Raw genomic sequence first — 22363 nt, 5'->3', positions numbered from 1 at the left:
TTGGCACTAAGTGGCCACTAATTAGCTGGATGACTGGAGGAAATTCATTACATGTCTGATGTCATTTTCCTTACTCATAAAATGGGGATAATAACAATGACCCTTTGAAAAACATTAAGGATTTACATATTTGGGGTGATGATATTATATTTTTGGTTACTTGCATATACTGTCACCTGAGTAAGTTTTTAGGATCAGTGGAATCTCTAGCAGCTTATTTAGGGAACATTCTGTCTGTCTACATAAGGAGAAAGCTGGCTCTCATAAGCCAGTCTAATAAGGACCTACTGTATAGCACAGGGAACTCTACTCAATACTCTGTAATGACCTATACGGGAAAAGAATCTACAAAAGAGTGGATACATGTATATGTATAACTGATTCACTTTGCTGTACGGCAGAAACTAACACAACATTGTAAATTAACTATACTCCAGTAAAAGTGAAAGAAATAAAGTGGCTGTTATGAAGAGAGTTTGTAATCTATACAGTACTAATAGACAAGGAAATAAAAATGGGTTAGACAGTCATGTGTTCCGCAGGGTGCTTCAGCCCAGGGCTAGGTAGACAGGGTGGCCGCATTTATAAGGGGTGCTCACTCATACGGTGACACTGAAACATCACTGGAAATAGAACGGGATGTAGATAGTTGTGTTACATAGGGTTCCTCTGGGGACAGTACCACACAGGTGGAAAGAGTATTTTGATGAGCTGATTGCAGTAGGGGTTGAAACCCCCAAAGAGCATGTTTGAATGAGACACTTCTTTGCTGCTGTGTCTTCTAAGGTTTCTGGTGAAGTGAAAGTCATGGTGCTGGTTTTGCCGAGTTGGTTGAACAAATTGGAGCTGAACTCAGTTGCTCAGGGCGGTGGGGGGCTGGTCTGCTTGCATCACTCTTCCTTTTGCTTCCTTTCCCACTCAGCACTCGGTCTCTCCTCTCAAGGAATGTAGGACAGTATTTTAAAAAGTAGTGGTATAAAGGTTATAAATTATCAGTATGATGTTTGAAGAGCTCTTTTCTTCCTTAGTCAAATATTTATTATCGGCTTCCTCTGTGCCAGTCACCCTGATAGGCACTGCAGAAACAGGTTTTGACATAAGTCTCCAGTCTGTTATTTTAGGGAATTCCCTGGCGGTCCAGTAGTCAGGGCTTGGAGCTTTCACTGCCGAGGGCCCGGGTTCGATCCTGGTCAGAGAACTAAGATCCCACAAACCGCGTGGCGTGGCCAAAGAAAAAAATCTGTTTTTTAAAGTTTTTTAATTAAAAAATTGTTTTTAACATCTTTATTTGAATTTTATTTTTGCATTGCTGCTTAAACCACAGAATAAAGACCTGATGTTTCAGAGGATCAAGCCTGTATTTATCAGAGTCGATTCCCTTGACTATTACTTTCAGTAAATGGAAGCTGCTTCTATTTCATCTCACTGTGATTGCTGATTTTGAGTTTTCTCCTTCCATCTTGGCTCCGTAGAGATCATATCTGACATCCTTCCCTGAGACTGCCTGGCCAGTGTCATTGGTGAGGTATTATAGCTTGAAGCGACTTAGAGATCACTGGATTAAAACAGGCCAGTTGTACAGAGAGGAAAATTAGAATTTTGAAATCCGTCCAAGTTGCATCACTGGCCAGTGGCAGAGCATGGGTAGAACCCAGTTGTCCTCAGTCCTGATCTTCTGCAACACCACATGACCTCCCCCTATAAGCGGGATGTATGTACATATGTGTACATCTATTTATTCATCCGTCAGTACATTCTTTCATCAGTACATCCATCCATCCATTCATCCATCTATCCGTTAATTCATTCCTCCATCTCTGTCTCTTTTTCCTCAGACTTCATACTCAGGTGAATATATGTGAATTCATTTTCAAGAGAAAGATTCAAAACACATTTTGGTCGGTAACTAATCTGAAAGGCAAAAGTATTTCCTTTTTCTCCTGTAAACTTTCTTTGTGACTGAATGTGCTTTTCTCAGAGAGAGAAGCTATATAGAGACATGCTTTCACAGGTTTTCAGCAGAAAAGTTTATGATAGAAGAAAGTTTCACCACCTCAGGCTTAAAAATGTACATAATTGTCTTTATTTCCCCCCAGAACTGCATGCTACTTGGAGGACGGAAGAACACAGATGTCCCCCTGGAAGGATACTTAGTAACACCAATACAAAGAATATGCAAGTACCCTCTCCTTTTGAAGGTACTTTATGTGTTTACTTCATTGTTGCATTTCCCTTGTACCTGCATATTTTTGCTGATGATCTTTAAAAAATTTTTCTTTTAAATAGTGTGACATTCCAAAGAAAAGGCAACTATAGTTATTGGGAAAAATAGCTATTTTGTCAGTAATTTATATAGAGAGTGGGAAGCAAATGTCCTCGGAAAACACTTTTAGTGCTCTTTGCAAAAAATATGCTTGTTTGAGTTTCCTTCAGCGTAAATGCATTCGTTTCAAGATAGATCCCATTAAGTACATTATGACCAGTTTATATAGCGCTTTGTCTACAGGGTTCCTTATCTTAAGTAAATTTGCTGTTGGTATATATTTTTTTCATTTCCCCAAACATTGGTGACTTCTTGATACTCATGAAGTTAAGGCCAAGTTACATAATTTCAGAGCCTGGTTTTTAAATCATTATTACAGGGAATGGTGTGGGTCACATGGGATAATAAATGATGGAAAGTGGAAAGACAGTGCTAAGACAACACTGCCTCTGGAAAACAGGAAATGCCTTACGGTCGTAGGTCCATCGCCTCATTACAATGACCAGAAGTTTTATTATGAGAAACATATTATAATATACTAATTACTGCTTATACTGCAAGGGTCTATGAATAGATTAGAACAGCAGTTCTGGAAAGGATGTTTTTTGGAAATGTAGCATCTGACAGTTTGGGGTGGTGGTTGAACACTTGAGTTCTGAGTTCAAATCCTATGCATTCTGCTTACTAGCTGCATGACTGAGCTCGTCATCTAACCTCTTAAAGTCATGGGCTTTATTTATGAAACAGAAAAGATGATGATGACATGATGAAATTATAACATATATCTAAAAGAATGTATATACGTATGCATATGTATATCTCTGTGTGTACATGTGTATGCATATACATAAAGGAGTACCTAATAATTAATTGAGGTGTTTTATATACATCATTTAGCATAGTATGTACTCCATAAATGTTAGCCATTATTACTCATGTATATTTGATTCTTTTAATATATTAATATATTAACTACTTCTTAGCTTCTAAATTTAAAAAAAAACCTCAGAAATGTTATGGACATACTAACTGGTGTTCTTACTGATTTACTTTTTGAGAACTAAATGTTATGAATTTGAACTAAAATGCATTTTTTCACTACAGGTTTTGTCAGTTGCATAAATTAGGTCTCAGTGAAAATTTACTTTGGAAAGGATTTCTTCTTATTAAAAAAACAAGTTAAAGTTGCTTGGTTAGCTCATGTAGAGAGAAGCTGGCACAGGGATGTCCAGGTCTGCAGAGCTTTGGCATGGGAAGATTGGTGCAAATGTGACTCCCATCTTTCTGGGAGTCCCTTCAGACCTCTGACTTGGTGACTCAGATTGCATGCGTTCTCATCACTCCAGTTATTCCTAGCCCTGATTTTGGAATCCCGAGGGTTTGTTTGTTTTAAGAGTCAGAAGGATAGTGATATTAAGAGAAATATATCAAGTTAAGTGGTTGTTCTAAATTAACTCCTTTCTGGTGAAGGATGACCTCAGGTGACTTCACAGATAGGAACATGGACATATCCTTGCTTAGGAAGAAAGAGGTCGATTCAGAGCATCTTCAAGAAGTGGAGGAATGACATCTTTTCCCTTTTTTGGGAAGATTATCTTCACAAAGAAACAGGAGAAAACTACTTGTGTAGTAGATATATTGGTGTTGATGGTTTTCTTTGTTGTACCATTGGCTGAAAAATTGAGCTGGTATTCTGGGATGATCTGCAATGGTTTTATTTATTCAGAGAAGAACATTAGGGGATTAGGCCGTGTGTTAAAGAAAAGATACGTTGGTCTTATTTGTGGAACTTGGAATTATTGGGTTGGCCAATCAGCACAAGGTTCATAGCAAGTAACGGACAGATTATTACTAGTCATTTCTCCTGCTGTCTCACATTATCTAAATTCATGTCTCAACTCCAGAGATACCCACCGGGCACATAGACTGCAGGCTGCCTTTGCCACTTCACGTAATTTACAAATAATTCTACACTTGAGAGTCTCTGCAGAAGCATATGTATCTCCTTTATGGATTTGTGATCCAGCGTAACTATTTAAGCCTGCTCTTGGGAGTGATGTAATGTGCATTCTATTGGTGTTATTTCTATAGAGTGTGAATATTTTGAATGCAGGGTCAAAGTTTATGGCAGAAATTTCAACAATAGCAGACATCAAGAGAGTATAACAACTGCATATTTTCCCACTGTATGTTAAGAATTGAGAAAATTCTTTTAAAGACTTGCCTCTGTAATTGTTTTAATTACATGATGATAGCAACTGTAGTAAAGAAACAAATGACTAATTAAAAAGTAACGTGGTCACAACTGTCTAGACAGTGGGTGAAGATGTTTAATTTTGTGCTTCTAAACAAGACCTTTTATAAGATTAAAGATTATTCTAGTTCTGATATCCTAAATGGAAAAAAAATAAAAAGAAAATAAAAGCAAAAAGAAAGCTGTTGAAGGGTGTATGGAAGTTCATTCATTGCAGAGAATGAACCTGAGTTGTTGGCAAACGCAGCATAAATTCCTCCTTTAATGATGGAGTATTGTGGAATTTATAAATTGTTTATTTTACTAGAGTATAAGACTATTTTAAAAATTTATTTATGACATTTTTATAGTTTCTCAAAAAATATTAGAAAATAAGGAACTTAAATTGTTTTTGAAATTACAGGACATATTCATTTAAATATTAACTATTCTTTTAAAGGCTCTAGGAAAATGAAATCAACATATAAAGATGTCCTCCTTTTGGAGCAAAGCTCAAACTTATAAAAAATTGCATGCAGTAGGTGAGGTATTTGACAACTCCAAAGGAGATGCCTAATTTAGTTTTTTGAAAAAACATCATTTTGAGGGAAACATTAAAGTGAATGCAAAGTGTGCCAGGGGGTAACGCTTATTCATTGATTCAGCCTTTTTGTTTTTGATCTTAATTTGGTGGAGTGTGTGATGTCACTTCTGAAATTGGCTCTCACGGACTTTGCAGTTTTCATTTCCTGGTCAGTCTGAACCTGCTGTCCCAGAAAGCTGAAGATCAAAGGGCGGTTTGTTTTTTGTGTATAAACAGGAGTTGCTGAAGCGAACTCCAAGGAAACACAGTGACTATGCAGCAGTGATGGAAGCCCTCCAAGCCATGAAAGCCGTCTGTTCCAACATCAACGAGGCCAAGAGACAGATGGAGAAGCTGGAAGTTTTAGAGGAGTGGCAGTCTCACATTGAAGGCTGGGAGGTACAGTCACTGTACTCAACAATTGAGCTTAAAATAGTTTTGTTATGTCTTCTGCTGTGCGTAGAGTTACTGGCATTGGATGGAACCATAAATGGTCGTTTTCCTAGGTAATGCTAGAGGGCTCTAACTATTTCCGAAAAGTGCTGTCATTATTCTTTTTAAATATCTTTAAAGGGGCAGTTAATTGACTTAACTTCAACCTGAAAGCTTTACGATAGAGCCAATCAAAACTGTGTGTGCTTAAATAGTTCAGTATTTGTGCATCATGACAGATCTTTCTCCTGTCTTAACTTTGGTCAGTAATATATAATCGTAGCCTGAGTCCTGGAGAGAGTAAAGAAGGGGAGTAAGGCTCCAAACCAGTGCTGTGATATCATTATTTTCAGACTCTAAGTTAGGTATTTGATGATGAATTTCATTTTAAGTCCACTTCATCTCTCTAAATTTGAACTTCTTCATTTCTAACATGAAGGAACTGGCCATGACATGATTTTTAAGGTCCATTCAAGATGAAAAATTTTATGGTTTCATGATTCGCTAAAGAAAGATTTTTTTAAATGACAAAAAAGCAAATGAAGAGTGATATTCAGAATCTGTAATATGTTTTCAGCTATGGTAATTTTGTATCCCAGTTATTTCATGGAGTTGGAGCCCTATCTTACTTTAGCACTACGTAAAGAATAAACTAAAATTCTTTCTTTAAATTGACTTAATTTAGATGATCAAGAGCTTTCAACTAGGATAATTTCTTATGGTTATAAAGTAAGCAATTAAGATAATATTTTTAAAGTGTAAAGAAGATTTAAAATGTCCAACCAAATATTGTATCACACAAATCAAGGGGATTGCTTTTATCTTTAGGGCTATATAATTGACTGATACATTTCTTATCTTCAGTGTTGGTTTCCATTTAGATATAACCTTACATCCATTCAGATTTGCAAAGAAACCTCAAACATTGACCCCAGGGAATGCTCCTATTTATCCATTCTTTGCCATTAATCTTTTAAAATGCTAACTGACTTAGTTTCTTCCTCATCTATATTCTTTCATTTCAAGTGTTCAGGGTGACCCCTTATTTCAGCATGAATGCTACTTATTTCAATCAATTAAAATGGTTGTGTGTTTTACAGTTGATTAATGATGATAATTCCTTTCCTGGGGGCAGTTGTCCTGCTGGGCTGAGAAAAATAGATGAAAGTTTGCTTTTGCCATTCTGTTGTCACTCAAACATCAGAAGAAAAACCAAACTTGTTTTAAATTGCAGGATTTGTCAGTGACTTCTGCCAGGCCTTTGACCAAAATAAAACTCTTTTAGGTTCTCTAGGGAAATGGAATCTGTCATAATTTTGTTTCCTCCTCATGTATCAGTGTATCTTAAAAATTGAGTCTCCTTTAGAAATGGGAGAATCCTTAAAAAGTGTTGCTATTTATTCCACTGTTCATGGCCAGTTATTCAAAGGAAGAGTGCTCTGTGGTCCATACTATGTCATTTGTAGCCTATAGCGGTGGGTGCTTCAACCTCACCAGCCTTGGTAGGTTTACAGCACTTGGAGTGGGAGAGAAGAATGGAGCCTGGGGACAAAGGAGACCGGTGAGAGGAAATCTGATGTGACCACAGTTCCAGTGGGCGCAGGGGAGATAAAATGAAGGTCAGGTTCCAAAAAGAGAGGCAACACGGATTCTACTTGAGTAGGATTTGAAAATGAGTGCATAAGACACAGCCCTACAGTGACTTGGGAGTTTTGGGACTTTGAGGGGATGCAGCTTGGAGCAGGGTCCAGCCAGTTGATTGGAAGCTTGTGATAAGAACCTGATTTCACATCTCAGTCCACCACCTTGGAGAGATGGGGGAAAGCTGTTATAGTACTCAGGCCTGGTCCCTTCTGGGAAGTTTAGGAGGATCTGCTATCTGGTAAGACTCCAGAAGCACACGAATCAAAGGGAGGGATGCGGCCATGTAGGATGAATTCAGGCCCTGGAAGGGAGTGGGAATGGTTAGGGCTTTCTGTGAATCGCTAACAGGGATTAGTGCTCAGCTTACAGGCAGCTTTATGTATGTTCAGAGTGACTCTCGTGAGGTTAAGACAAGGCCAAGACAAATGTCTGATGGCATGACAGTCACAGAACAGAGAGTTCCTTCAAGAGTTTTGGAGGTGAGCAGCCTTGAGCGAATGTTGGGTAACAGCTCTCTAACTCCTTCCAGGAGCACCTGCGGACCTTTTAGGACTATCTTAGAGTTGACACTCTTGCTCCAGTAACTAAAATTCTCTTGAATGGGGATCTGAGTCTGATACACCATGACTTTGCATTATTTCCACTTTCGGTGGATGATTATTTCAAGTATGTCACTTAATTATCTAGGGTCTTATTTCCCCATTCATCAAACGAAGGGGAGTGAAATCTCTCGGGTAACTTGCCTCTCTGGTGTTTTGTGCTGCTAAATTATCATTACATTCCTTTTATATTGAATTTAAGTAAACAAGCAATTGAAATTTATTGTTCTTAAATCATATGATATAATGAAAAAAGCCTGGCTTTTGTGCAGGTTTGGTGTCCAGTCTGGACCCCTTAGTATGGGGATGAAGCACCAGATCTCTTTGACGTACAGTTTGGGTTATTACAGGGGTCAATGAAATAAATGAAAGTGCTTTGAACACTGTAAAAGGCTCTGCAGATAACAGGTAGTATTTTAACGCTATGGTTCAGCCGTTAGATCTTACCCTTGAGAAATCCCCTCTATCTGTCTAATTTATGCACCTAACTACTGAAAAGGTTATGTTACTTAAGGTTATATGGTCCCAAGCAACAGAAACTAAAAGGAAAATTAATTTAAAAGATATTGAGTAGCTCATGGAATCAATAGAAAAGCTACCCTCTCAGACTCGAAAGGGTATCTAGGCAGTTGAAGCTCTTTGGTGGTCTTATCAGTGCCCTAGCTAAGACGAATAGGCGCTAGTCATTTTTTCCATCCTTATATTACTGCATTCAAGATCAAAATCCGAGATTCCACCAATCTTGCATGGGTAAATTTGCTCAGGGGAGGGCAGGGGCCCTTGATTGTCCATCAACCAATTTCCTTTTGGGGAAAGGCTGATCCTCCATTGTAGGCAATCCTGGTGAGTCTCTTTGAAAAGTTTGCTGAAGTATTGGGTTGGCCAAAGGGTTCATTCGGGTTTCCCCATAAGGTGTTACGGAAAAAGCCGCACTAACTTTTTGGCCAACCCAGTACTATAATCCCCACTACACAGCTTTTTAAAATGAGGGCTATATAACTTAACCAAGTTCTTACAACTAACAGAGAGCAGAGTTTAATTTGAAAATAGGCAGACTGATTCTAAAGTTTCTATTCCTCATCACCGTGTAATATTCTATCCACTCAGGTACAAGTTTAGCACATTCTTTACATGAAGTTGGTTTTGCTGCTTGCCCTTTAAAAAGTGAGTCGATAGTAGAAATTAGGCTTGCGGTCAGCGTTTACATAGTGACTGTACCGCAGAAGATCTGTAGTTCATGTGGTCATATTTGAAGTTCTGCTTTTGATTAGTATTATGTATTATATCTCAGTCATATATCTTATCCAACATTTAAAACATTCCACCACATATTCTACTGAAGGTAATTGTAGGGCAGTGATCCGTGTTCTTGGAAAGAAGTTTGTTAGCTGTTTAATCAGAGTGACTGATTCATTTCTTAGAACAGGACCATGCTCATTCTTAGTCTGCTTTTGGGTTGGTCGATAGTATTGTCATGATAACTAATTCTTTGGCGTCATGCTGAACGTTGATAAGGGAGTATCCGTAAACATTATGTCCTTTAGTTCTTCAGCATTATGTCCTTGATAGGCCTGTTTGGAACTGATCTCTCAAATCTGGAAAAAAATCACAATAAAAGAGTGGGAATTACTAATAGGTGAAGGTGTTGGAAGACATAAGATCAGGATAATTTTTGTGTTTTAGGAAGTAAAAAGAAACAGAATTGAAATTTGACACCTCTTGATTACCTTTTTACGTGGAGAAATACAGTGCTACAAGACCATTTTAAAATCACCTCTTGTTGGTTTTGGAATCTCTTTGCTGCTTACATTTGATTCAGTTTGTATCTGACAGTGTATTGACCTCTTGTTATTTTATGAGTGTGAGTCTTCCATAGGTTGTGATGAGACCTGATTCTTTCTGTCCTCTCTACAAGGTGATGTGGTAGATACAAATTTGTCTACTACCTTGAGGTTGGATTGATTTATACATGGCTCTTGTTATTTAAGGATAAGTGGTTTAGGAAGACAACCATTGAGAGTGAATCCACTTAGAAAGGAGACCAAAATTATATAGAAAGTGGGAGAGGAGGAAAGTTTGATTGGGACTTTATCTTGGTAAAATGAAAGGTATATTATTAGTTTGTTTTAGCTAATCTAATATGTAACAGAATTTAGGTTTTTATTTCAGTTAATAATTTGAATCTCAAAAAGAGTGAATCGAATGCTTAGTCTTTTTTGGGGTGGGTGGGGACATATATTTTACAAGACTCTGATGAAACAATATGATATTCTTCATTTCATGTTTGACTTTCCTAGTATTTTAAAAAGATTTTTTTGAAAGAATATTCAAATGCTTCATTAATTTTCTCAAGAGACTCCTCTGGTATTGAAACTGTTCTCTTATGAAACACCTATCTCGTTGTCATTCTAGTCATTTTTCTTTTCTTGCACCATGAATGGGTCTAGCTCTGAGAGACCTTCATCTGCCAATGCCTTGTATATGAGTGGGGAAGTTCCAAGACCTGTCATCTTCTACCTTTTCCAAGATTATGGTTTCTCTCTGCAGTCAGTCTGTGTTTTTCTGATACTGACATTCAGCATTTAGTTGACCAGATGAGTTAGATAGACCCTGGTGTGAAGCAGGGAGAGCTGATACTGGGGCCAGATAATTAATGAGCAGTTTCATTTGACAGTGATTTTTGCCACCTCATTGCTGTAAGACATCCGTCATGAACCCTTATGCAACTTACCTTAAGAGAACTTGTTGACATAAAAAAGATGTACCCTTTCCAACAGTCTAGATACGGTTTAGCAATGTTAGTTTTATTGGGTTTATTGAGAGGAGGGGATTTGTTCTATTATTACAGTCCATCCTAAATCATGATTGCAATGTTTGAAGAAACATTGGAAATTAGAAAAAAGCCATAAAATAAACATACGTGCTTCTGATTGTCTTTTTTGGCTATTATCATCTTCTGAAGGCTTGCTGTGGCATCTAATGTGTCCCCTTATGAAATTCATCGTGCTTCCACCTTACATTCTGTGATGATGCTTTGAAATTCATTTTTCATGTATGCTGACCGTATAATTGGCAGCCCATTATATACCGCAAATTATAGATTCAAAAATCATTCAGCTTCTTAAATTAGACTCTGAATTGTTATTCTTTTCTTGCTGGATCTCGTAACACGAGACACACACAAAAAGAAGTGGACCTTGGTGAGGCGTGTTGCCCACATGGATGCCTCTGGGTCCCAGTGTGTATGTCTGAAGTCACTGCTGGATCCATCCATTCGATTGCTCTCTTAACCATATTGGGAAGTGATATTTAAGTGGTGTCCTTCATAAGTTTGACAAGGAAAATGACTGGAAAATGATTGAAACCTGAAACCACAGCATGGAATGAACTGTATGAATAAATGTTTAATAATAAACATACATAATCATAAACACACACAGCCATCATCCCTGATATTCATCACTGTTAATTCATGCCAACTCTCATTTTATTAATGTTAAATTATAGCTGTGATCACACAGCATTTAATTCTGTGTTTACATATCTGTTTCTCCACTAGTATATGTGTTTCTTGGGAGCAGGGGTCGTGTCTCATGTTATGGGTCCGCAGCATCTAGGACAGTGTCTGGTAATTGAATGCAGATATAATTACCTCGTAGTTATGTATTAATTGTCATTGTCTTTTCACTATGTTTTTGGCGCCTTAGGTTCATGGCAATGATTCTGATGTGGTTCTGTTCAGAGTCCAATATTTGTTTCATTATCCTGCTGCTTTGAAGTTCTCTAATCCTCTCTAGCATCCTGTTCTTGTTTATGGTTCACAAATGTACCATGCAAGGTTTTTCAGTTTTTTGTGTTAAAGTTGAACACCCTGCAAGTGTTTGAAATTCAGTCTTTGTAAAGTCTTCGTAAATTTCTGTAGTACAGGTCCTGTTTCCTCTGTCTAACGGTGGGTTTCCCTTACTACATTTCACCCTTCGCACTGCTGGGCAGTGGTGACGGAGGAGGAATAAATAGGTTTGCACAGCTTGGGGTAGAAAGAGAGAAGCTTTCGGAATGAGAGGATCCTGGTGGGTACATCTCCCACCACTGGTCACAGTTATTTATTTATGATTACTTCTTACCTTGACCTACCAGTTAACCTTCCTTTCCTGGTCTAATAAAAGCAGTCAGGATTAGAACCATGCAGGTAATTTCCTAGTTGGAGTTTTGCTGTATTTAATTCTACATATGTAATTCATCACAAGCACACAGTCTCTGAATTTTACATGGTAAATGTAGCTTTCTAAAGGGAAATACAAATTAAAAATGATAAATCATATTGATGATAAAAGTATATTATTTTGGCTCTTTCAAAAATCTATTACGTACATTTTATATATAAATTTTTATTGAGGTATAGTTGACATACAATTTTATGTTACTTTCTGGTGTAGGACATAGTGATTTGACATTTGTATGCATTGTGAAATGATCACTACAATAAGTTTAGTTACAATCTGTCCCCATACAAAGTTAAGACAATATTATAGACTGTATTCCCGTGCAGTACAGTACATCCCCATAACTTATTTATTTTATAACTGCACGTTTGTACTTCTTGATCCGCTTCCCCCATTTCATCCCCCTCCGTGACCACCCTCCCCTCTGGCAACCACCATCTGTTCTCTGTATTTGTGAGTCTGGGTTTTGTTTAATTTTGTATGTTTGTTTGTTTTATTCTTTAGATTCCACATATAAGTGAAATCTTCGGCATTTGTCTTTCTCCCTCTGACTTACTTCGCTTAGTATAATACCCCCCAACATCCATTCATGTTGTCGCAAATGGCAAGATTTCATTCTTTTTCATGGCTGAGTAGTATTCTATTCTATATACATATACCATCTCTTCTTTATCCTTTCATCCATTAATGGAAATTTAGGTTGTTTCCATATCTTGGCTACTGGATATAAGGCTGCAATGAACATAGGGGTTCCTAAATCTTTTCTGAATTAGTGGTTCTGTTTTCTTGGGTTAGGTACCTAGTAGTGGAAATGCTGGATCATACAGTGCACCTATTTGTAATTTTTTGAAGGACCTCCATACTGTTTTTTTTTTATAGTGGCTACACCAATTTACATTTCCACCAACAGTGTACAAGGGTTCCTTTTTCTCTACATCCTTGCCAACACTTGTTATTTCTTGTCTTTTTGTTAATACTCCTAGTCCTGACAGGTGTAAGGTGATATCTAGATAGAGAGCCCAGAAATAAGCCCACAGATAGATGGTCAATTAATTTATGATAAAGGAGGCAGGAATATATAATGGGGGAAAGGACAATCTCTTCAACAAATGGTGTTGGGAAAACTGGACCATTATCTTATGTGACATACAAAAATTTACTCAAGATGTATTAAAAACTTGAATGTAAGACCTGAAAACATAAAGCTCCTGGAAGAAAACTTAGGCAGTAAGCTCCTTGACATCATTCTTAGTGATATTCTCTTTTGGATCTGACTCCAAAGCAAGGGAAACAAAAGCAATAAAAACAAATGGGAGTTATCAAACTAAAAAGCTTCTCCACAGTGAAGGAAACCATCTACAAAATGCAAAGGCAACCTACTGAATGGGAGAAGATATTTGCAAGTCATATACCCCGTAAAGGGTTAATATCCACAATATATAAAGAACTCATACAATTCAATAACAACAAAAAAATCTGATTAAAAATGGGCAGAGGATCTGAATAGACGTTTTTCCAAAGAAGAAATATAGATGGCCAACAGACACATAACAAGATGCTCACTAATCATCAGGGAAATGCAAATCAAAACCACAATGAGATATCACCTTATTTTAGTTATTTTTTAAGGAATTGCTAAAAGACAGCAGGACTCTAAATCATATGGGTAAAAATATTATTTAAAAATATCTTCATTAAATATGTACAGATACACATTACATTATATGTAATGGCTTTAGGGTAGTTCAAAATTAATGATTTACACAAAGCCCTCTTATTTTTTAAAAACAGTTCTTTCACACCTTCCCTCTCAAATGTTGGTTTGATGATATATCACTACACTGTTAAAATAGCTTATTTTCTTGGGCACTTTTTTCTTCATGATCACAATTTTTTCACAATACCATAATCTGCTGCCTCTGACATCTACAAAGTGACCCATGAAACAGTCTACAAAGCTAATTTAATAAAATAAACACGCTTTTTAAAATTTTAGAACTAGGAGTGGCCGACTTGCTGGAGATTTATATTAGGAGAAAATGTTTAACACATTGCCTGGCACATTGTAGAAATATTAAAAACCTGACTTTAGTATTCCTCTAGATCACAGTGTTTATTATATATGGTTGCTCAATGACTAAATTTGTACTGGCCAAAGAATAGATATCTAGATTTAAAAATTAGCGTCCATTTTCAAAATGAAGATAAAATACTAACCAGGTAAAATAACATTATACAGATTTTAATGAATATTCGGTGATGATGAAATGTACCATGGGTGTAACTGTGATCTGTAACATATGATAAACATCTTTTCTGTCCTGGGCTCTGGGAAGCAGCTGGGACTACCTGGCAGGGCCCTGTGCTCACCTTCATCTCCATGTTAGCAGGGTTGCTATACTGTGCACTTGAGCACCTGAGCTCAGGCTTCCAAAGCAGTGTTGCTTCAAGTGTTGACAGAGTACAACAGTGTATCAGAATCTACTGGAATGGTCTGGGACCTACCCCAGATGTACTCAGTTTCCATCTGTGAGGATAGTGCCAGGGAACCTAAAAGTTTTTAACAGTCCCATCAGGTGTGTCTTCCAGACTCTGAAATTTGAGCACCATTGTCTTACAGGCTTTGCTGTCTTCCAGTAATCTGCCCAGCTTGTTTTATTGCTTTCACATTTTTGGTTTTCTAGCTAATTTGTCTGACATGCTCATTTTGATAGACTCTAGTGCTCTTGACTGTTTCCTAGCAATCTGATGTTTGTAATCATTCAATTTCAGTCATTCAATTTCAGTTTTGTAGCTTCGCTTCTTTATCCCTAACCCCAGAAACTCTCTTGCCATTTCTAGATAATGAAAACAAATTGCACGTAATTTTCAGAATATCATAAACCTCATGCATTTCGCAGACAAAGCTGTGAGTTTTTGGTTTTTTCCACTACAGAGAAAGGTAGATTATATCATGTAAGTGAGGGAGAAATATGACACAACATTAGTCAAAAGCAGACATTTATTAAGTGTCTGCTTGCAGATAGGATGAATTTGAACTGAGAGGCATATCGTGATTACATGAGAGACTATGTCTACACTTGGCCAGATTTTCTTCAATATTTATAATAATGTATCTACCTGTGTTTCAAAACTTTTTAATGATTTTTAGTCACCATTGTCCTGGAAATAATACACAGATTAAATCATGGTAAAATCAAAGACACAGTGGACATTCTTTTAGAATGAGGTTTTTAGACAAATCTGTATGTTTTGACACAGAGTTTTTTAAGTACGTAAGCATATCCCTAGGAATTCATGAAGATATTTCATGTGATGATAGTAGATTACTATGGTAGAAGATAGTAAAGGTGATACTGTATTAATTGTTGAAGTCTGCTGTTAAATATTAAAGACACATCACCTCAGTAATAGAAACGTCTCAGTAGGATTTAGTAAAGTGTGTGTTACATGTGTATTGTAAGATATACTTTGTATATTTGTGGCAATATGGGCTTGAGGTCCTTACCCCATAAAATTACATTAATTGATAATTAAGCAGATGCTTTGAGTTGCTTAAGAAAAGAAGTGTTTACCTCAAAGAGGTCAGTTAATCTTATTCTGAGGTTTTTTTTTTTTTTTTTTGCGGTACGCGGGCCTCTCACTGTTGTAGCCTCTCCCATTGCGGAGCACAGGCTCCGGACGCGCAGGCTCAGCGGCCATGGCTCACAGGCCCAGCAGCTCCGTGGCATGTGGGATCTTCCCGGACCGGGGCACGAACCCGCGTCCCCTGCATCGGCAGGTGGACTCTCAACCACTGCACCACCAGGGAAGTCCTTATTCTGAGTTTTGATCAGGAGCTAGGAGTTGGGAACTTATGGTGATGCCTTCAATATAATGTATCTGTATATTAGTGAGAGTTTTGAGAGCTTGCTGTGATATCAATCTGGATTAAATGAATCAAAAGTCAAGCTATTCAAGTATAGGCTAGAGGAAAGAGACCTGGGAGCACTTTGACTAGAGGGGCACTTTGAATCAATTGTAGGATGGGATTGCCATAAATATGCTAATATAACCTTATGCTAAATTAATATTATGTATTGTAGGGGACTGGAGAAATAATAGTATCACTGCTATATTCTTCATTTGCCAGCTCACATCCAAATGATTGTATTCACTTCTGGAGGTGTTCATGTTAAGGGAAACTCTGACAAACTGGAGAAGGTCCAGAGGAGATCTAGCAGGATCTTCCAGGTTTCTGAAATCAAGCCATATGGTCAAAAGGCAACGGTGTTACAGAGCCTGGAAGGCAGAAGGAAGCATGTTAGCTATGTTCAGATATTGGTCGGCCTTTCACGAAGAGGATGTCCACCCACTCCTAGGAGGAAAAATAGTCAATGAGTGAAAATCATGGTAGATTTTGGCTCTGCAGTAAGAAAAACCTTTCTGATAATTAGACTAAATAAAGAAATGGACTGTCTTATGAAGGAAGGAGCTTAATTTTACTGGAAGTATCCAGATACAAGCTGGAAGGCCTTTTTTTGTCAAGGCAGGAGTCAGTGTTCTCTGAGGCAACAAGATGTGTCCACCCTCAGTAACCTGAGAAATAACATTGTCTTTAATGAATTAAACCATAAAATCAACATAGAGTGAAACACAGCAGGGATCAGAAATAAAGGAAGGAAACTTGCAGAATCAGACCACCTTCAATGTTAGTAATCATAATTGTAATAGCCTTTATTGAGTCCTTTGTATGCGTTAGGCATGTGCCGGGAGTTTTGCATGTATTGCTGTATTAATTTTCACTCTGACTGTATACATTAAGCCTGATTATCCCTTTTCTACAGTGGTTTGAAGGCATATGAACATAGCTACAGAATCAAAGGAGCCAATGAGATGTTTGACTTGTTGGCATTGAAAGTAGAGAAAAGAGAGAAAGGTCTAGGAGGGAGAGGCACACAGAGAGACAGATAGACTTTGGACAGTCTTGTCCAGGTGGTAGATAGAGTCTCCTAGCCCAGTGCTTACAGAAGCTCCCCTTAAATCCACCTCGCCAAGATTCTTTCTGTTGATGTTTGGCTTTCCAAATGGCTTAAGTTTACAAAGGGAGATTGTTTTAGCCATACTCATGGGACCATTCAGTGGGTATGCCAGTTATCATCAAGAATAATATATCCGCTTTCTATTTTACACATTGGTCCCCATGAGTTCTTCTTGGACAATATCTCCCCGGAGGCTGTATATGAGGATGGAATAAATTGCCTCTAGTCATTATAGTTTGCTCAGATTCACATTAAATTCTCATTATATTTATTAACAAAGATAATAACCACAAACAAGTCAGAAAATGTATTGTTAGTAATTCTTTCATTTAGGAATACATCTATAAATAAATACCTACATATTTAATTTGGGAAACTTACTTGGAAGACTGGTTAATATGAAAATTAACCTAATATTGGCAGTAACCCTTTATAATGTAATGAATTATTTTCCTGCCTTGGCACTCATGGGTTGCTGTATGGAATAGTCTAAGGTGAAGTGTTTTGTACCTTTTGTAAAATTGCTACAAATAAAGCCACTTTTCATAAGGTTGTGTAGGTCCCTTGTGCAAGAATCAATATGGTTTCCTTTTTTTTTTACATTTTTTACATTTTTAATACTATTGTATCTTAATTTTTTTCTAAGAGAGGATGGTATTCACTATAAATTAGAAATCATTGCCACTGAAACTGGGATTTATATTGATATTTGATGACATTTTTTGCTTAATTATCACATGACATGGTATATGAAATAGTGTAAATTTTTCACAGATCTCCATTTCTATTTCTATGTCTACCCTTTTGACAAAAGGAAAGAAGAGAGGGAAATATTTAAAATTTAAAATGTGTTTGTAATGTAGATACTCAGATTAACACAGATTAACACTTCCCTTTCGGGAAGTTTCTTATTATAGTTATATGAGTTATCTTTTAAAAAAATTTTTATTTTTTAATTAAAAAAGGAATTTTATTGACCTATAGCTGCTTTACAATGCTGTGTCAGTCTCTGCTGTACAGCAACGTGACTCAGTTACGCACATGTAGACAGTCTTTTTTTATATTCTTTGCCATTATGGTTTATCACAGGATGTTGAGTATAGGTCCCTGTGCTGTATAGTAGGACCTTGTTGTTTATCCATTCTAAATGTAATAGTTTGCATCTTCCAACCCCAAACATGAGTTATCCTTTTAATTTAAATTTTTATAATTGATCAGAACAACTATACCTATTGTTATGGTGAAAATATGAAATTAACATTAATGTTCTGAGTTTAAAATATCAGAAATTTGTTCCTGGATTTAAAGAGACCGGACATGTTTATATTTAAAACAGAAGTATTCTTGAAGAGCACACTTAACAGGTCTCTACTGAAAACTTCCTTGTTTTTGGTCCAACTCAGTGACTCAGGGCATTAGTTATGCTAGTCTAGGTTGTAGAAAAGAATAGACTACAACATTTATAATGGCTCAAAATAGGTGTTTTTGACCAGCTCACACAACAACCCAATGTGTGTGTTCTGCTCAGTGGGCAGTTTTCCTTTTTCTAAAATAAATTTATTTATTTATTTATTTTATTTATTTATTTTTGGCTGCGTTGGGTCTTTTTTTACTGCGCGTGGGCTTTCTCTAGTTGCGGTGAGTGGGGGCTACTCTTCGTTGTGGTGCACAGGCTTCTCACTGCAGTGGCTTCTCTTGTTGCAGAGTATGGGCTCTATGCGGTGGCTTCTCTTGTTGTGGAGCACAGACTCTAGGCCTGCGGGCTTCAGTAGTTGTGGCTCACAGGCTCTAGAGCGCAGGCTCAGTAGTTGTGATGCACAGGTTTAGTTGCTCCGTGGCATGTGGGATCTTCCTGGACCAGGGCTTGAACCCATGTCCCCTGCATTGGCAGGTAGATTCTTAACCACTGCGCCACCAGGGAAGTCCCAGTTTTCCTTTTTTGATACTTCAGGGACCCAGGCTCCTTCCCTCTTGTGGTTCCTTTCAACTTCCAATGGTAAGCACTTGTATTAAGCATCAGTTTTGTCACTAATCATATGACCTTGTGGGCACTCAATAAAGGTTTATTTAATGAATGAGTTTGCCATGCAACTATTAATAACTGTGGCAAGAGGTCCTATGGAATGTTGTTCTCTTTACATAGATTTTTTTTCTTTTTATTTCTTTTTTTTTCTTCCTCTCCATCCTAGAAGTGGATACAGATGGCCCTCCATATTGCGGGTTCTGCATCTGAAGATTTAGCCAACTTCAGATTGAAAATACTCAGGAAAAATAATTCCGGAAAGTTTCAAAAACAAAACTTGCACCAGCAACTATTGGATAGCATTTACATTGTATCTGTAACTATCTACATAGCATTAACATTGTATTCGGTCTTAGAAGTAATCTTGAGGTTATTTACAGTATACAGGAAGAGGGTCATAGGTTATATACAAATACGACACCATTTTACTTAAGCGACTGGAGCACCCTCAGAATTTGGTATCTTCAGGGGTCTTGGAAGTGATCCCCCATGGATACAAAGGGATGACTGTATATAAATTGAGACCTGCTAAACATTTAGACAATTTCATGTACTTTGCTATCTGTTTATGGAGCTCTTTTTCCAGACCAGGGAAAGAAAGGAGGAGGATGAAAGGAATATTAGGGACATTAATGTTATGAGTTAGTTTGAAATCATATCCTTTTTAGAGAACAAAGGTGAAATGTGTCATATATGCTGTGTATGCATACATATATGAAACAGCTAAAAGGAGACATAGAATCTCTTAAGAGTAGCTGTATTTAGTGATACTGACCAGGAGGAGACTGGGAGGGAAGGATACCTACGTTCAGTGTATAAATATTTATACTATTTGAACTTTTATCCTGTCCATATATTGCATCTTAAAATAAAAACAAACCACTTTTAAGGAGAAAAAAGAATTACACACGAAAGTTTCTGTTAAGTAATCAGACATTACTTTCTCCGTTTTTCCTGACTTAGGGGTCCAACATTACCGACACCTGTACTGAAATGCTAATGTGTGGAGTCTTATTAAAAATTTCTTCTGGAAATATTCAAGAACGGGTGTTTTTTCTTTTCGATAACCTTTTGGTGTATTGCAAACGAAAACACAGGTAAGAATATAGACAGGTAATAGTTCAGAAACTGTTTATCCATCGCACAGGTTCAACCTTTCCTCTGTTCCCAGGAACTCATGACCTCATCAGTAAACTTCCACATACTCTTAGCTTCCTCTCCTTGCACCTTGAAGAAAGGGAACGGGTTAGGATTAGAGCCAAGAGATAATTAAATTGCTGTCTCTCTATCTTAATGAGCTTTTTAAAAAATTCCTTTTTACCATCCGTGAAAACGAACCTGTTTATTTCTTGTAATATGCTCTCCTAAATTCTTTGTGTTTGGTAACAAGATTGGGATTAGTAGAAATGGGCTTTAGGAAGATCTAGAAGAGGCTGTTAATTCTACCTGTGTGAAACTCTTTAAAAAATTATAAGGTGATTCAAGTTGTTTAGGTACAATTATTTTTTCCCCCAACTTTACTGAGGTATAATTGACAAATAAAATTGTAAGATAAAGTGTACAGTGTGATGATTTATGTATACATGGTGAAAGGATTTCCCCTATTGAATTAATTAACACATCCATCTAGGTGCGATTATTAAAGGCATCAGTTTGAGAATGAGATCTTTTCTTCATTAGAGTTATCTCATCCTTATATATATGCCTGCCCCCAAGGCCAAAGCTTTTGCAAAATTAACAGTGTACAAATGACGTGAACCTTCATGGTCTCACAGCTGTAATTGTTAAATAAAGTAAGCAATAGGAAAAGTTTTACAAAATTAAAATCATGCAGTTTAGCAAATAGCCTTAAAGTATGTATAGTGAACGTGGACCAAATACATAGTGATTAAAAACGGAAATCACTAAATAAACCTATATGTCCATTCCCTTCCTGAATTGGAATGGTGTGAATATACCATCTGTTTCATTCATTTTAGAATACGTCATCTCTGTTACCATATACTTTCTAAGCTCTAAAGATCTTTCAGAGAATATGAGTAAACTGAACCTTTTCTGAAACTGCCCTAATTTTGTAATGATAGGAGCCAGGGACTGGTGATTTCACTTTAATTCTACAGCTACATTCTTTAAAGAGCAGAGTGCTGGATTAGGCTCCCCAACTCTGGACATTTCTGATGCTATTCATTTTAGGAGAAACTAGTTTAAAAACAATTTATCGTGCGATATTAGATACATATAACATGATATTGCTTCCTTTGGCTTGTTTATGATATTTGTAAGATAGTATCACAGTGTATTGTCTTCTGCAGTTTACATTTTGTATACAATATGGTTTGTAAACTAGTTTGTAAACTATATATCTCTGTGTGTAGCAATAATTTATTCATTTTAACTGCTGCATAAGAGTTCATTGGTTGAGGGACTTCCCTGGCAGTCCATTGATTAAGACTCCACCTTCCAATGCAGCGGGCACGGGGTCAATCCTTGGTTGGGGAGCTACGATCCCACATGCCGTGCAGTGCGGCCAAGAAAAAAAAAAAAAGATTTCATTGGTTGAATATATCACAATTTAATTATTCATTCTCCTATCAATGGACTTTAGGGTTGTTTCCAGTTTTTCTGCTATTGTGACATTACTGTACACATATCCTGGTGACCATTAAAATTCATCAGGTGGGAAGTCATAGAATCAAGTTATGCAAGTACTCAACACTACAATATAGAGCAAAATTATTTTGAAACCCAGGGTTTTTCAATTTTGATACTTCAATAGGGTCATTTTCTGAAGAGACCAAAGATCTCTTTATTTAAGCTAAGTGTTACAGTATTGGTCAGACACTTACTGGGATTTCAGTTTGAGTATTAATATCTACAGGTCAAGAAAAATATAAAAAACCTGGACAGAGATCACAGCAAGATCACAAAGAAAATTAATGCTTTGGAACATAGACCCAAAGATAGATTCTGTAGTGTGTGTGTGTGTGTGTGTGTGTGTGTGTGTGTGTGTGTGTGTGTGTGTGTGTATACATATATATATATATAGATAGATAGATAGGTAGATAGATTATAATATATAAAAAATATATAAACATGCCATAATTTTTTGCCTGTGACTAAAACTGCTATTGGGGATATTAAGCTTTGAAAAATATGATTGATTTTAAGTATGATGTACCAACTTCTAAGAAATTCTTTTCTGCAAGACACCATGACACTGTTTCCTCCCTGAGAGACAATGCAGTTGCCTGCGTGTTATTCTGCTCTGCATTCTTCTCTCTTCTGCCTCCAACGATGCCAACTTTCATAGCTACCTGGCCTGAATCCTTCATTTAAAGCAGT

The 22363-nt window shown here is 37.0% G+C and overlaps 1 protein-coding gene across 4 annotated transcripts in view; it reads left to right on the top strand.

Annotated features, from left to right (window-relative positions):
• Nucleotides 1-22363, top strand: part of PREX2 (phosphatidylinositol-3,4,5-trisphosphate dependent Rac exchange factor 2) — a 286239-nt gene that overhangs the window by 82975 nt on the left and 180901 nt on the right. For all 4 annotated transcript variants that reach the window (XM_067712136.1, XM_067712134.1, XM_067712135.1 and 1 more), the window contains 3 exons: nucleotides 2097-2198; nucleotides 5317-5478; nucleotides 19985-20118. In XM_067712136.1, the coding sequence (XP_067568237.1) occupies nucleotides 2097-2198; nucleotides 5317-5478; nucleotides 19985-20118 (398 nt within the window). The remainder of the gene's footprint in view (nucleotides 1-2096; nucleotides 2199-5316; nucleotides 5479-19984; nucleotides 20119-22363) is intronic.

This window comes from Pseudorca crassidens, chromosome 17 (assembly GCF_039906515.1).
Source record: "Pseudorca crassidens isolate mPseCra1 chromosome 17, mPseCra1.hap1, whole genome shotgun sequence".
Classification (NCBI taxonomy): Eukaryota; Metazoa; Chordata; class Mammalia; order Artiodactyla; family Delphinidae; genus Pseudorca; species Pseudorca crassidens.
The sequence above is the reverse complement of the archived record's forward strand: the minus strand, read 5'-3'. Positions and strand labels throughout refer to the sequence as shown.